A 14,748-nucleotide genomic window follows, 5' to 3' on the forward strand; every position below is an offset into this window, starting at 1 on the left:
TCAGACAATAGGTATTTAACGTAATTAAAAATTTTGTTTTTGTAAATTAACAAAGAAAGCGGATGAACTTACCATACTTATTTTTGACTGTTTTACTTTCGACTACATTGTTGACGACACTAACTTCTAATTTCTTACGTGTCTATGCTTTTCCCCCTTCAAGTGCTCTTAAGATCAGCCATCCAGAGGTCAAGACCTTTTATTTTGCAGCTGAGAATGTGCTGGAAATGAACCTGTAAGTAGAGAAAAATCACTAAATCCTCTCTTTATGGGAATAGATTACTTTGGTCAGGTGTCCGAATTTTAAGCACATGTGCATATCAATTATTTTTTTATTTCTGCTCCTTTAAGGATTAACCTCCTGAGCAGTTATAAAGCCTTCTTGCTTTCTTTTCTAGTATTTAGAAGCATTTTGGAGAACTACACAGATCAAAATGGCTATTTTAGGAAGAAGTGATAAGGTTCCTCTGAGGGAACCACTAAGTTGAGAAAGGAATAGAAGACATTATAAGAAAATGTTAATATGAGAATCAGCATCCCAGGGAGAAAGGCTTGAAAGAATTGTGTAACCCATCTCACAGCTTTCAGAATTCTACATGAAACATATCTCTGCAGCATTTCACATGTGCTGTGTGATTATCATGATGATTCATGGTTATCATGTCTCCATGTTCTATCCCCAAATTTTGCAAAACATCTTTGTTTAGAGTACCTCTAATATAAATATATATCCCTAACTCCATTTCCTGTTTGCTCAGTTTAAGTAAGTGGAATATACTGATAGAGTATTACTCGCCTTGCGACATCCCCTGCTGGTTTAGATTACAGTGTGATCGCAGTGGCTGTTATTTGGATGAGGCTCTATATATTTAAGGTGCTTGAAGCATCAGAGGGCATTCTATTTAAGTTCTAGTCTCAGAATTCAGTGTTTCTTATTACTTTCACTTAATTAATTAAAAATATACGTATGGAATAACTGTTATGCGCTTCCTTGCAGCAGATCCTAGGCACTGGACATGAAGAATAGAGACATAATCCCTCCATTCACAGAGCTCATCGTTTAATCTATTTTAATCTATTTATATTTTTATATTTAATTATATATTTATATCTATTTAATTAATCAGTTTATCTTTTAATAGATCTTTATTGGAGTATAATTGCTTCACAATATTGTGTTAGTTTCTGTTGCACAAGATAGAAAATCAACCATATGCATACACGTGTCCCCATATCCCCTCCCTCTTGAGCCTCCCTCCCATCCTCCTTATCCCACCCCTCATATTAATTTATTTAGACATAATGATTTTCTTATCTATCTGCTCTCTGTAATTTCTCTTTGGCCTCTTGCTTTAGAAATGTAAAGGAAAAAACAGCTGCTTTTTACTAAACATGTATGAGCAAGAGTACACACACACACACACGCACACGCATACGCACACGCGCACACACACACACACACACAACGAATGCCCTACACTATATCCCCAGGGAAGCCTTTTCTTCCTAGAAGCATTCTCATCTGTTCCCTGCGTTTATCTCGCCACCACAAACCTTTAGATGAGGGCGGAATTGCTCTTTACCAGAGAAAGTTAGGGAACCCTGCGTTAGAAATAACAAAGCAAGGTATTGACAACGGCGTCTTCCAAACAAGTCTTTAATTTACTTGGACAAGGAAAGAAGTTGTTTCTATCCTCTTTTTGACTTTTAGCTCCCCCCCCCCCACCCCACCACGCCCCGGCTTTCTCAAGCATCTGAGAAAAATAAGAGCAGATACACAAAAGGAGGAGATAAAAACTTCACAGTCAAAGCTCTTTATTTCTCTTTTTATTTGCGTTGGTAACGCTAAATCCGATTGACTAGCAAGGTCTAGGTGCGTGGAAAGCTTAATGTCTTGCCCAGCGGTCCTTGGAATCATATAGTAGTGAGTGTCAGAGCGGAGCCGAGCCATCCATCAATCAATCCCAAGTGGTCCTTTCTAAGCTTTAATGGTGATGAAACAGGGCTGCCCGTCAGCAACCTCTCCCCACCCCCACAGGCTCCCTTGGTGCCTGGCTTCTCCCAAACAGCTTCTTGTATCTCCAGCTTTCTTCCGGTCCACATCCTTCCCATTCATCCTGCGACTGGTTCTTTCAAAGTCGTTCTGTTCTCTCCGACAAGGGCAGAGTAAGACTGAGTTTACCAGAAAAACAATGACTGCGAAGGGTTTTGTTACCGAGAGAATTTCTCTACCTACACGGTGAAACACATTTTAAGCCAGTAAAAGTGTGAGACCCTTACAAGATTATCTGAGTCGGTTCTACTTCAGGCAGATGTGCTTTCTAAATCACACATCAGAGTTATTTAGCTCCCTTCCCACCCACTCCTCCAGTTTTTGTTTACATTTCTGGTCCATTTTATCTTCACTTTCAACTTACTCCCTTTGCAGAGCTCTATCTAATGGCAAGTACAGTTGCATGAGTATTAGCTACACACTCTGCCTATTTGACTGTTAAACCAAAGCCTTTTATAGTTATGAAAGCCAAGATCTCATGGCCTATCTATGCTGTGAAGATCTGTTAATTTTACTTGAAATTATTTTAGTATTTGTTTATCTTTCCAGCTTACGAACAAGATGTAAAATTGAAATTTGAATGTGAGGTGTCATGACCCCATATATTTGAATCTCTCAGTGACCTTTATACTCAAAAATTGTCCATCTGGCTACTCATAAATAAATGGCCCATTTTGTCTGTGCCTGAATGTATCACAATTAGTGTATCATAATTTTTCATTTATAATGTCGTTAATAAGCTTTATTATTCTGAAGGTGGTTTTTCTAATAGCCAACAATGCAGAATCCCTTCGGGCCTGCAAGTTAACTTCTTCCTTCTCCCACAAGAGTAGGCAGAGGGGGTTTAAAGCTTTGTTCTGCAGTAGCCCCTGAAGAGCTTCCTTTCTTACTGATGAGGTCTGTTTAAGCCAGGACGGAGTGCGTCTGGGTATTTCTTAGTGAGATGCAGAGGTGCTAGGGAAGGATGGAGTGGTATTTGGAGAGATGGATCCTGTTTCAGAATTTCGCCTCCTTGAGAAACTGCCTTTTTGGGTGGTGACGTTTCTCTCAGTGATGATGAAGGAAAAGGTAGTTAAGTTTAATAGAAGCACTGTGTGTTCTGCAGGGACCCTCAATTCACAAGTATAGGGGTGAGTAATTAAAGGTAATGAAAGAGTTGGTTTCTAAACAAAGACTGGTGGTAGCTGCCTTTCTCAGACGGTGTTTGTGGGAAAAATGTCGTTTTGTACATCAGTTTCTTAACACTTGTGCTTCTTCAACACACACATTCACATCCAGTTAACATACAACAAACCCCCAGGAAACATCTGTCATCTTCTTTTATGTAAATATGTCTTTTTGTGCATCTATCTATTTAGACACAAATAGAAAGTTTGCAACTGTCTGGATGTTTTTTAAAAAAGTGCTTAGCAAAGGAGGTGCTCCAACCCCGTGGGTTCTAGAAAGAAAACAAGCAAGATTCTGATCAATCACTAGTTTTTCCCAGCAAGTAACTGATGGTGGCAATTAAAAGTATATGAGTTTTGGGTAAGGGCTGAGAGGAATCCGCTTTACTGTTCAATACTCTTCTGCTATATCTGGAAAGGAACTTAGAAACGTCTTTTCTTATTTCAGGCATTCTCACTTCATTTATTTTTTTGTCTTGTTATGTTAAAAAAAGAAGTTTGTCTATTTCACTTCGAGGTTTTTTTTTTGTGGGCAGGGTCAGCTTATACAATTATGAAATCAGGAATAAACTAGGAATTAGTGAGCCATTAAATTCATTGTGCTTTGCCTGATCAGTTTTTAAAAATGTACTTCTAAGTGTTTCTTTTAGTTGAGTCATGCATAAAACATATTCTTGTAAAGAATCATGTAATACAGAAGTATGTAAACTGAAAACCTTCCCATTCCCCCAACTTTACCTTCCCGTTCTACTTCTTTCCCTAAGATTAAGCCACTTTTCACAATATGACTATGTCCTTTCTGAGGCTTTTCTTTGCATACCAAGTCTTGCATAATACATATGCAAATATATAGTTTTAGAAGCACATTGAATCAGGATAAACACTTTGTTTTGTACTTGTTTTTTTCACTTAAGAGTATGTTAGGATTTTTCCAGGTCATTACAAGGCCCCCCGCCCATCTCAGTCTTTTTATTAGCTTCTTAATAACATGGTACTTTTGGAATTGGTACCATACTTTATCCGTTTTCCTGTTAATGGACAATTATATTGTATCAGTTTTTTCTTTTTGCCTTTGCAAGCCTTATTGAATTAATATTCTTCCACATTTATTTATGTACATGAAGGTGTGTTTTGTAGGATAGATATTTATAATTAGGATTATTGGGCGAAGGGGATGAAAATTTATGTTTTGAATAGTATCATCAAATTACCTGCTTAATATTGGCTATTCCAGTTTTTCATGGTCAACAAAGGATGCGAATGTTTTTCCTAAAATCTAATAGAAATCAGCAATATTTAAAATTTTTGCCAATCTAGTGGTGGAAAATATTTTCTTGTGCATTTCCCAAAATACTACTGAGGCTGAGAATTTTTCCATATATTTATTAGCCATTTGTACTTTTTTGGTCATTTTCTGTTTCTTAGTTTTGTTTATTTTTCTACTGAGTCTTGATGAGCATTTTTCAGTTCCTATGGCATGATCTGGGCCCAGGTATTGGTCTAGTTTTAAGTGGCCATGAGAGACTCATGTTTATCATGGTGCAAAAGGGGACTTTCTAAATGAGGCTGGAGCTCATCTTCCTTCTTGTAGGCAGTTCTATTTTATTTATTTTTAAAAATAAAATTTATTACATATTTCCTGTTAAAAAATAATCAATACAGCAAGACCATGGCAGGATGAGGGTTGGGTAAGTGTTCCTAGTTTGTTGACAATTGCAGACTTGGGAATGTGCAATATTTGTGCTATGGTAGGGGTGTAGCTGGGTGATTTACCAGGAATTACAGGACTAGAAAAAATAAAACGTATAGGTGAATCAATAAATGCATAGCATTATTATTATCATTTTGTTGATATTGATTGACTTAGGCTACTTATGTTTCAAAAAAAGATGAATACACATTATGGGATATTTTTTAAAAATAAAGAAAACTGGAAAGAAGTGGGAAATAAATCACTTAGTTTATCGCTATCCCAAAATGATATTTTCCCTTTAAATAGAAGGTTATATAGCTAGGAACATATGAAATAGATACATTTTGTGTCTTTTAAAAATTTGTGTATTAAAATAAGTTTCTAACTGAACCCTTGAAAAGGAACTACAGTGGCCTGAAGTCATAAGCCAAGTTTGTGTTCCTTAAGGTTTGTCTAGTTCTTTTTTCATTATTGATGGGTAGTTGAAATTCATTGCCAGTAAAATGGTAAATCAATGGAAGATGAGACATTGTCAATTTTTACCTTACATAAAATTTTTCAAGAAATTGAAATTTTCCCCAGCTTAGGAATAACTGTGAAGCTCTGGCCAGATCTTTTTACTGATTGATATAAAGATTGTGGTTTAATAATAGATCATCTTCATTTTGTGTGTATGTGTGAAATAAGCTTACATTTTAAGAATTAAAGAGATAGAACTTTAAAGGTCAAGTTAAGAAATTCATTTTGATGGTTGATAAGAATTTCAAATACACAATTACAAAACGTATATTTGTTCGTATATTTAGAATATCTAATGTAGTTGCCCACTTTAACTAGCTGTATAATGGGCCACCTCATTTCTTATCTGACAAAGAATGCCCGAAGTACGGACAGTATTGTGAAACCAGAGGTCTCAGATTTACATACCACAAACTTATGCTGTTTCTAGAAATGTTTAGACTGACCATAGCACTATGACTTAATTTTATTATGAAGTCTGGTACAAGACCTTCCTTTAGGGTCTAGCGTAAAGGTGAATATGTCGGGGACCAGTGTCTCTGGTCAAACATTTATTTTCTATTTGAATTTTAGGTGGTTAAACAAATTTGGATCAGCTGTAATCCATCTTGAGTCCATTACAAAGGATGAAGGTATGTTCTATTTTCAATTTCTGAAAATTTAGCAAGAATATTAGAATAGGGTGAAAATACAATGTCAAGTTCTATGTATAGTCTTGTTCTAATGAACCATACTTTGTTATTTAAAATTATCTGAAAATATGTATAGACAGACATAGACACACAGGCTCACCAACATGGAATAGAGCTTCCCATGCTGGCTAAGAATGCTTTTCACACTTCACCCACACGTTAGCAGCTGTAGGCTTCGCTGAGATCGCAACCGATTGCCAATGCAAATGTTTTATTGCCCCACTTACTGAATTCTTACTCATAGACATGATCTCGTCATGTTCGAGACAGATAACTTTCAGCCCACTGTTTCCTCTCTGATATTTTAGTATTTCCACCAGGTGTGTGCTGAGACTAATTACCCTAAGTCTGTACCAGGAGCCTGAATGTCAGATTGGGACAGAGGCCATATTTTTAGCTCAGTCTGTAGCTTTCAGGGTTCAAAAGCTACAAGAGTCTAATTCTTCTTAATGATGCAGTTACTCCTTAATATTGAGAAGAAAGAGGATTTAGGTGCCAGGGTCACAGAGCTGACACTATTTCTGAAATGCTCAGACCACATAAAACTTGGAAATTGGAAGTAGGGAGTTATATCTTTGGAGAACAAAATCATAAAATCTTAAATTTAGAAATGAAAAAGTGACAGCTTGATTTAAAACAATAAAGAAGTGCAATGCAATACTGTGAAATCAGTGTCCTAATCATCTCCTTGGTCTTCTTTTCCATAAAATAAACACCCATTATATATTTGAAGTATATTTATAGATTGTGAGCAAAAAGTAACTACACAAAAACCTTCTCCTTTTCCTGGTATGTAAGGCCTTCTGTGATATGGCCTCAAGCATCCTTTCAGCTTTGTTTTCCACCCTGCCCCGTAGGGGACTCTGAATTCTTGGCTCAGTCTGTGTCCTCAGCCTGGTACCCCCATTACTCTGTGTGCACCATTGATGGTTTACTTATCCTGCCATTTTCAGCTCATTAAGATTCCTATGCTCAAAATTAATCACTACTGATTTTATGCTCCCTTAGTGTATGACTCACACCTCTTTTGAGGAATTAGTTTCACTTTCCCTGAGCTATGGTTAGTCGTCTTTCTGCTTATTGGACACTCTTTGAGGGCAGAAACCCTCACAGAGGGAAACTCTTATGTATCAGGTAGCTCACTAGATAAGTGCCTTCTGAATTGGATTGGAAATGCAATAGCCAGATGGAGAGGAACCTCTGCTCATGCGTTATGGAATAAGTGACGACAGTGTTGAAACGTTCAGCGTTTTCCTTTTTGCTATAGAATGCTACAGTGAGAGTGAACAGGAAGATCCCGGAATAGCTGTCGAGACACGACCCCCTCATTACTCTGCGGAGACTCTCTCTCCTTCGGTACGTACCGACGTAATTGGTCTGCTGGTCATCGATCAAATGTGTGGATCTCGTTCCTTCCAGTTGGGTAGGAACTACCTTGACTAATACATTTTTAGAGTAGGCTAAGTTAAGGTACTTGCCAAAGAGCAAGTGCAATTCTCAGGGTGCTGATTTTGAGCCTTCTCCATAGCAACCCATTGGAATGACAAATTCGGTGCATTTGTGTGTGACCCACAGAGGTATTTTATGCTCAGAGGATTCATGGTAATGCAAAGGACTTCTAGGTAATAGGCCAAAATGAATGTAAAGGGGATGAAGGCAATAACATGAAGAGAAAATTAGAAGCAGAAAGATAGCAGGAAGCAAGGAGTGGGGTTAGTGCATTAAATCTGGGTATGGAATGATTCAGTATATTTACTAGAGAGAAGTCCAAGTTTGAGTCTAAGCTTTGGAAGCATCCAGTGTAAGTTCAGGTTATTAATGGACGTTAAGACTATGGAGAGTTGCTTTATATTTGGATGTTCATGGGCGTTATAGCGATGGCATGTAGAAGGAGTCAAGCAAAGATCTTTGGCGAAGTTGATTTATGGCTTTTATACCTACCATATACCAGCACTTATATAGGTACTTTAAATATATAGTCTTTTACTTCCCCCAGATAAACCTGAAATGCAGTATTAGTTAATCTGCATTTCCCTGATTACTAATGAGGTCAAGCATCTTTTCATGTTTTTTTTGATATTTGGATTTTCTGTTCTGTTAAGCGTCTCTTAAGTCTTTTGTGCATTTTTAGCTGTCTTACTACTATTATTTTGGATTTATAGGATTTCTTTATTATTCTGTACATTTGTCCTTTGTCAGTTAAAAATGAGGCAGATCTTCTTTCCCACTCTATGGCTTTTATGTTTTTTAAACTCTGTTTCTTTTTGTTGACAGATGCTCTTGATTTCTATGTGTCAAGTTTATCCATCACTTCCGTTGTGGTTGGTGTCTTTGTTTCTGGCTTACATATTGTTTCCTATTCCCAGGTCATGAGGACGTAGATATTACTATCTCATTTCATGGATTAGGAAGCAGAGGTTCAGAGAGGTAGAATGGCCTGGTCATACCCCCAGTAAATGGAGCACCTGAGATGGGAACCCCGGTCTGTCTAGCTTTATAGCATATGCTCTTTCCATTCTACTATGACACTCGTTCATCCATGGACCCGAATAACTATAAGTTCTAATAGGTTACTGCAACTCCTTCACTTATCAGGCCTCTTCTGCCAGAGTTTTCCATTTTGTGTGATAAGGTTTTTAATGTTTATTTGCCAGTTCCTGGGTTTAAGGTGTTAATATCATTTAAATAATGACTTCTACTGTTGTTATCTGCTGTCAGTGGGGAATTGTGGTCACTTTTCTAATTTCTTTGGCTAGCAGCTGAGACCAGAAATAAATATTTATGAATGAATGTTTATTAAAAATCTATTAAATAGGATTAGCCAAAGTTAAGCAAGACATAAATAAAATTAAACTTTGAATATGGTAAAATGTCGACCAATTTTTGAACTAGATTTACAATATAGCCCTTCTTAATATAGTTTTCCCTTGAAGTAGTCTATCTCCTCTTTTAAAATCAGTTTCTGCATTTAGAAAAAATGAAATAGATGTGCCTTGCTGGTTTAATAGAGAAGCCTGTATTTTTGTTTAGTTTCTTTTTGCCTTCATCTCTGTTTCTCTGTGTCTCTCCATTTTTGTCCGACTCTTATATGATTTAGTTTTGTACTAAAATACTGTGATTTTCAGTTTTATAACGTCAAACTATATCACAGATTACACAGAGCATCGTCAGGCATCTAGAACTCTACTTGATGAAAGTAAAAGCAACAAAGTTGTCTTCTTAGGTGAAGGATCATGGCTCATAGGTGAAGGATCATGGCTCAGTTGCATTATACAATGATAGTCTTACATAATGTTAGAGTAGGAGCCCAGAGAATGCTTGTTTCAAAACAAATAAATGAAGGGATGGATGTGAGACCAGTAAGTTAGGTCATTGAAGTGGGGGTATTCTTTAGAATGGCATTCTAAACGTCAATCAAATGTTATTCCTTAAAGTTCTAAGAAGTTAAGCATTTTTTTGAAGACCACTAAGGCTAACATTATTTTTTCTGAAGAAATGTATTAGAAATAGATAAACGTTGAACAGTTAGATTTTATTTTCCTTAGCAACAGAGTGTGTTGCTTCTACTCACGTATTTCCCAGGCAGATTTTGTTTTTGTTTTCTCTTGTTTCTGAAAAACAGACATGCCAGATACTTGGTTAAAATAACATTTAAGCTTTTTATCTAAACAAATGAAATTTTAAAAATCATGGTAACTTTTGTCCAGAGCATGAACCAGCTTATTGTTTTGGCTCAATCTGGCATAAGCTAGCTATGACTGAGCTATATAAGCCTAGGCAAGAAAACAAAACAAAACAAAAACCAAAAACACCCAAACCTTTCCCAAGTTCTTGCTTTTTTTTTTTTTTTTTTTAAAATGTGACGTATATGTTTTTTTTTTTTAAATTAATTAATTAATTTATTTATGGCTGTGTTGGGTCTCTGCCTCTGTGCGAGGGCTCTCTCCAGTTGCGGCAAGTGGGGGCCACTCTTCATCGCGGTGCGCGGGCCTCTCACTGTCGCGGCCTCTCTTGTTGCGGAGCACAAGCCCCAGACGCGCAGGCTCAGTAGTTGTGGCTCACAGGCCCAGCCGCTCTGCGGCATGTGGGATCCTCCCAGACCAGGGCTCGAACCCGTGTCCCCTGCACCGGCAGGCAGACTCTCAACCACTGCGCCACCAGGGAAGCCCCCAAGTTCTTGCTTTTAAAAAAATTTTTGGGTAATGAACTTTCATTTTGGAATGATGAATTCAAGAGTATAAAATCATACTATTCTGGGAAATTATCTCAAAATTATAAAATATTGAACTAAAACTTTAATTCTGTGTCCAATCATTTTGATTGCTATAAAGATAAACAGTAAGACTTCAGCACCAGACCAATTTGGACCTCTGTTTCTAATGGGTGGGACCACATTCTGCAGAGAATAAAGAACATTACAGGGTCTTCTTTGAGTGAACAAGAGATTTCTATTTATGTTTTTCCTTCTTGAGAAAGCTCCATAGGATGGATAGTGAAAAGAACATCCACTTATTTACAGAGAAATTAAAAATGGAGAGTTTTTCCACAAGGCTCAAAACAGATGGAACTCTGTAGGTTTCACTTTGGAAGATCCTTTGTGGAAATCACTACCTGGTGATTCCTTGAAACTCACAAAAGAGCAAAAAAGGAACTGACTTCAATTACATTTCCAACTCATTAATTTTATAGGTTATAAAGTGATTTAAGAGATCAAAGATCATTAAAAATTTGTTACAAATATTTTCCCCCTAAGTTTAATTTTTAAAAAATGTCTGATAACTTGAGCTGTGCTTATATGCTTATTCATTCATTTAACAAATATTTATTGACAGCTACTATTCTAAATAGTACTTGGGACACAACAGTAAATGAACGAAGATTCATTTCTTCATGGAGCCAAACTTCTGGTTGAGGGAGACTGAAAATAAACAATCAACATAATGAGTAAATTATCTGCTAGGTCAGTAGAAGAAGTGGAGCTGAGGGGGTCAGGACAGTTTGTGACAATGAATAGGGGAACCAGGATAGGCCTGAGTGAGAGTTGAGATCTGAGCAAAACTCCTGAAAGGTGGTGTAAGAGTCAGCCAGGTGGATATTCAGGGAAGGTGTTTTCCAAGCAAAGGGAGCAGTTAGATTCCAGATCTCCTTGGTGCATAGGTGGCAATGCAAAGAGGCCAGTATGGCTGGAACAGGGTGAACCAAGGTGAGAGTTGCCGGAAATGAGGTTGGAGGGTAATTGTGTGCATATGTATGGGGCCTGTGGACCATTAAGGACTCTGATGTTTTGAGTTCCTTAGCCTTTGGAAGTTTTGAGCAGGAGAGTGATGTGACTGATCTCCATTTTAAAAGGGCCACTCGTGCTGCTGTGGGGAGAGACCCTGTGACATAGGGGGAAATTATAGAAGCCAAGAAGTCTGAGGGGAAGTGTGCAGTAATCTAGTGTAGTGAACCTGATGACTGGGATGAGGGCATAGTTGAGAAATGGAACGGTTGGATTTTGAACGTAGTTGGAAGGCAGACCTACAGGTGGATCAGATATGAGAGAAGATAAATATCCCAGTTTTAAGCAGCTCATGCAGATTATTTTAACATGATAGTCCTTATATTTTGATGCTTTTCAGAAGTACAATTCCTTTATATCCAAAGGATGGGAATGAAACCCTGTGCACTCTGGCCCATTGGCCAGAGGTCAAAGATTAAACACAAAAAGGGGTAAAATCAATTTTAGAAATTCAAATTTAATCTTAGTAGGATGGCTCTTGCACAGTTGTTTACTAAAAGACACGATCTTTCGATACGTGTACTATGATAAAATAATAGAAATGCTTTCAAGTGAGATAGTTGGATGAAAAGTTGTTAGTGAGTACATATACTTACAAAGAAAAGAAAGAGAAACTCACCCTCTGTCCTCAAGATGCAAAAAATTTTCTTAAGCTCTATGGTTGAGCACTTAACTGTTTAAGATTTTTCTAAAATTAGATTTTACATTTCGCCTCTTGTTTTAACAGTTCATCTTCTGGCCGTCAGTCACAAGGCAGAGGGGCTGTCCTGCAACCTCTCCCGGGCCTTCCATGTTGTTTGCCCCTGCCCTAGTTGAGGTTTGCACTAGCTCTTGCCCAGGCTATTTTGAAATAGCAGCCTCTTTTTTTTTTTGTCTCTAATCTCTCTCTCCTCTTAAAAAAACCACTTCCAAATTAGTCTTCCTAATGTACGGTTCTGATAAATTGATTCAACAACAAAAGACCTTTCAGTGAATCCTCATTGCTTATCAAATTAATTCTCAATTCATTGGCTTGGTATTTCAGGCCCTTGGGCTTACTTCTAACTGCCATGACAGTCTTGTTGCTGATTCCTCCTTTTTCATCAGCCCAATAAACTGCCCCCTATTTCCCCAAAGCTTTCCAGACTTTCCTGCTCCTGTACCTGTATTTACAAAGTTTCTCCACTTGCAGGCACCATTCACTCTCACCCCTATTCCGCCTTCTAAATATCTTTCAAGACTGGTTTAAATGTGACTTCTTTCATTAAACCTTCCCTGGTCCTCTGAGACAGGAGGATCTTTCCTTCTTCTAAACTCTTTATATTTCTATAGTGCATTTTCTGGGATTCTTTTTTCATGGTGTTAGTCTCTGCCTTGAATTATAGATTTTGTGTATCTGGTTTATTTATCTAATTATTAAATTCTTAAGGTCAGAGGCAGTGTCCAATATCTTTTTCTTTACCCGCAACATCTATGACCTTGTCTAACACGTATTCGAACCTAATTAAATATTTATTTAATGGATTGAAAAATGGGTGAGTGGGTGATGATTGTGACTTCATCCACTTCCTCCACAGATCTGTAGCTATACAAATATTCCCCCATGTGAATTAGAAAGTTACTACTTTACACTTGTCTAGTGATTTCACTTGGCTTTGAGAAGGATGACTTCATTCGACTCATAAAAGTCCTGTCTTTTACAAGTGAAGAAGTCAAGTGCCAGAGGAGTAAATAGAACTATCTTAAGTAACCTTTGCAAGCTTAAGTTTACCTTTTATTACGAGTATCTTTTATGTTCTCTCATTTGCTCTTTTTGATAATCTAAGTCAGACAGACAAACCACTGACAAATTTTTTTTTCCTGTATCAACCACATGCCAGGTATTTTTCAAAGAAGGGGATGCTGAAGTGAGCTGGACAGTCTCTTCCTTGGAGCATCTTAAGTTCTAAGTTGAAGAAAAGTCACAATAATTTGTAATTCAAACAGTCTCAAGTACTGATAAATGCTATGAAGAAGCATTAACTGGGGCAGTGTTCTAGGGAGTGGCTGGGGTTGAGGTTGGGGAGGATATTGCTTTGCCTACGACCGTCAGGGAAGAGCCTGCTAAGGAGGTGATATTTGACTTGAGACCAAAGCGATGGGAAGGAGTCAGCCAACCCAAAATCCACAGAGTGAGCTTTTCAGGCAGAAGGAACCAGAGACGTGCTCAAGGAACAGAGAGGAGACCATGTGGTTGGAAAGGAGAGGGAAGGGGAGGTTGAAGGAGATGTTGCTGGAGAGGTAGGTAGGGGTCCGTGTGTGTTGTCTTGGTTATAATGATGACTATGGATATTCTACTCATGATGGACAGTTACTGGAGGATTTTCAGCAGGACAATATTATGATGCACTTTCTGCTTTAGAAATGCTCTAGCTATTGTTTGGTGGATGGACCGGGGTAGGGAGGGGGTGGGTAATGGTAGAGGCAGGAAGTCAGTAAGCTAGGACCTGGAAGTAAAGTGGTTTCTCCAAGGCCACTTGGATACTAAAGATTGGAGTGAGGAGTGGACCTTCTGCAACTCATTGCCCAAGGTCATGCAGAAGGCTAGTGACAGAGGGGGCAGTATACCATACAAAGTCTTTGGGTTTTAAGAATAATGTTTCTACTAGCATATGGTAGAATTATACACACAATACCTCCTAGGGCTTAACAGCAGTTGGTTAGTTTGTTTTCATTAATATGGCCAATGGAAGGAAAGAACAGCTGTGTACTTTCCTTTTTTTCTCATTTATTTGTATTTTGTTTAGTCTTAAGTTATTCCTGTATTTTCTTTTATTTTTTCATATACTTTGACTAATGTTGCTTAAGATTTATATGCTGACTCACTCCTTTCTAATTACAGGCTTTTGGTGGCCATTTTCAACTCTTTTTTCCCCATGTTAAACTTGTGTTTTAAAAACAATTCAAAGAAAAGAATTTTAGAGCTAATCAGCTTTTGAACTAAGCTTCTTCAATGAATAAAAATCTCTTATACAGAAAATGGAGAAAAGCAATATTGATTTTTTTATTTAATCATGTACATACTCTCCTCATTAAAACTAAGATTTTTTAAATGTCTTTCATTTTCTCATTAAAAAAATAAAAATTTGAAGCCCAAATGTTCTGAAATAAATGAAGCAACATACAATTATTAATGTCTAATAAATAAAATAATTTTATTTGAGATTCTGAGAATACTTTGTGGCAGTATTTGCATTGCAATCAGTAATGGTCACCCCTGGATCCCAGGATTAGGATAAATCATCCATAGCAACTTTACAGAAAATTTCAGGGTGCTCCTGAGTAAGAGACTGAACTGCTCTGGGCTGTTTTCCTTCACATAGCTG

At 37.5% G+C, this 14,748-nt stretch overlaps 2 protein-coding genes across 2 annotated transcripts in view; one reads left to right on the plus strand and one right to left on the minus strand.

Annotated features, from left to right (window-relative positions):
- The window catches only part of IPCEF1 (interaction protein for cytohesin exchange factors 1), a 164,849-nt gene that overhangs the window by 118,786 nt on the left and 31,315 nt on the right, over positions 1-14,748 (plus strand). Inside the window, exons 8-10 of the mRNA XM_036872212.1 lie at positions 164-235; positions 6,005-6,063; positions 7,391-7,479. Coding sequence (XP_036728107.1) covers positions 164-235; positions 6,005-6,063; positions 7,391-7,479 — 220 coding nt within the window. The remainder of the gene's footprint in view (positions 1-163; positions 236-6,004; positions 6,064-7,390; positions 7,480-14,748) is intronic.
- The window catches only part of OPRM1 (opioid receptor mu 1), a 168,215-nt gene that overhangs the window by 33,363 nt on the left and 120,104 nt on the right, over positions 1-14,748 (minus strand). The window lies entirely within an intron of this gene.

The sequence above is a fragment of the Balaenoptera musculus genome, chromosome 12 (genome assembly GCF_009873245.2).
Source record: "Balaenoptera musculus isolate JJ_BM4_2016_0621 chromosome 12, mBalMus1.pri.v3, whole genome shotgun sequence".
Lineage (NCBI taxonomy): Eukaryota > Metazoa > Chordata > Mammalia > Artiodactyla > Balaenopteridae > Balaenoptera > Balaenoptera musculus.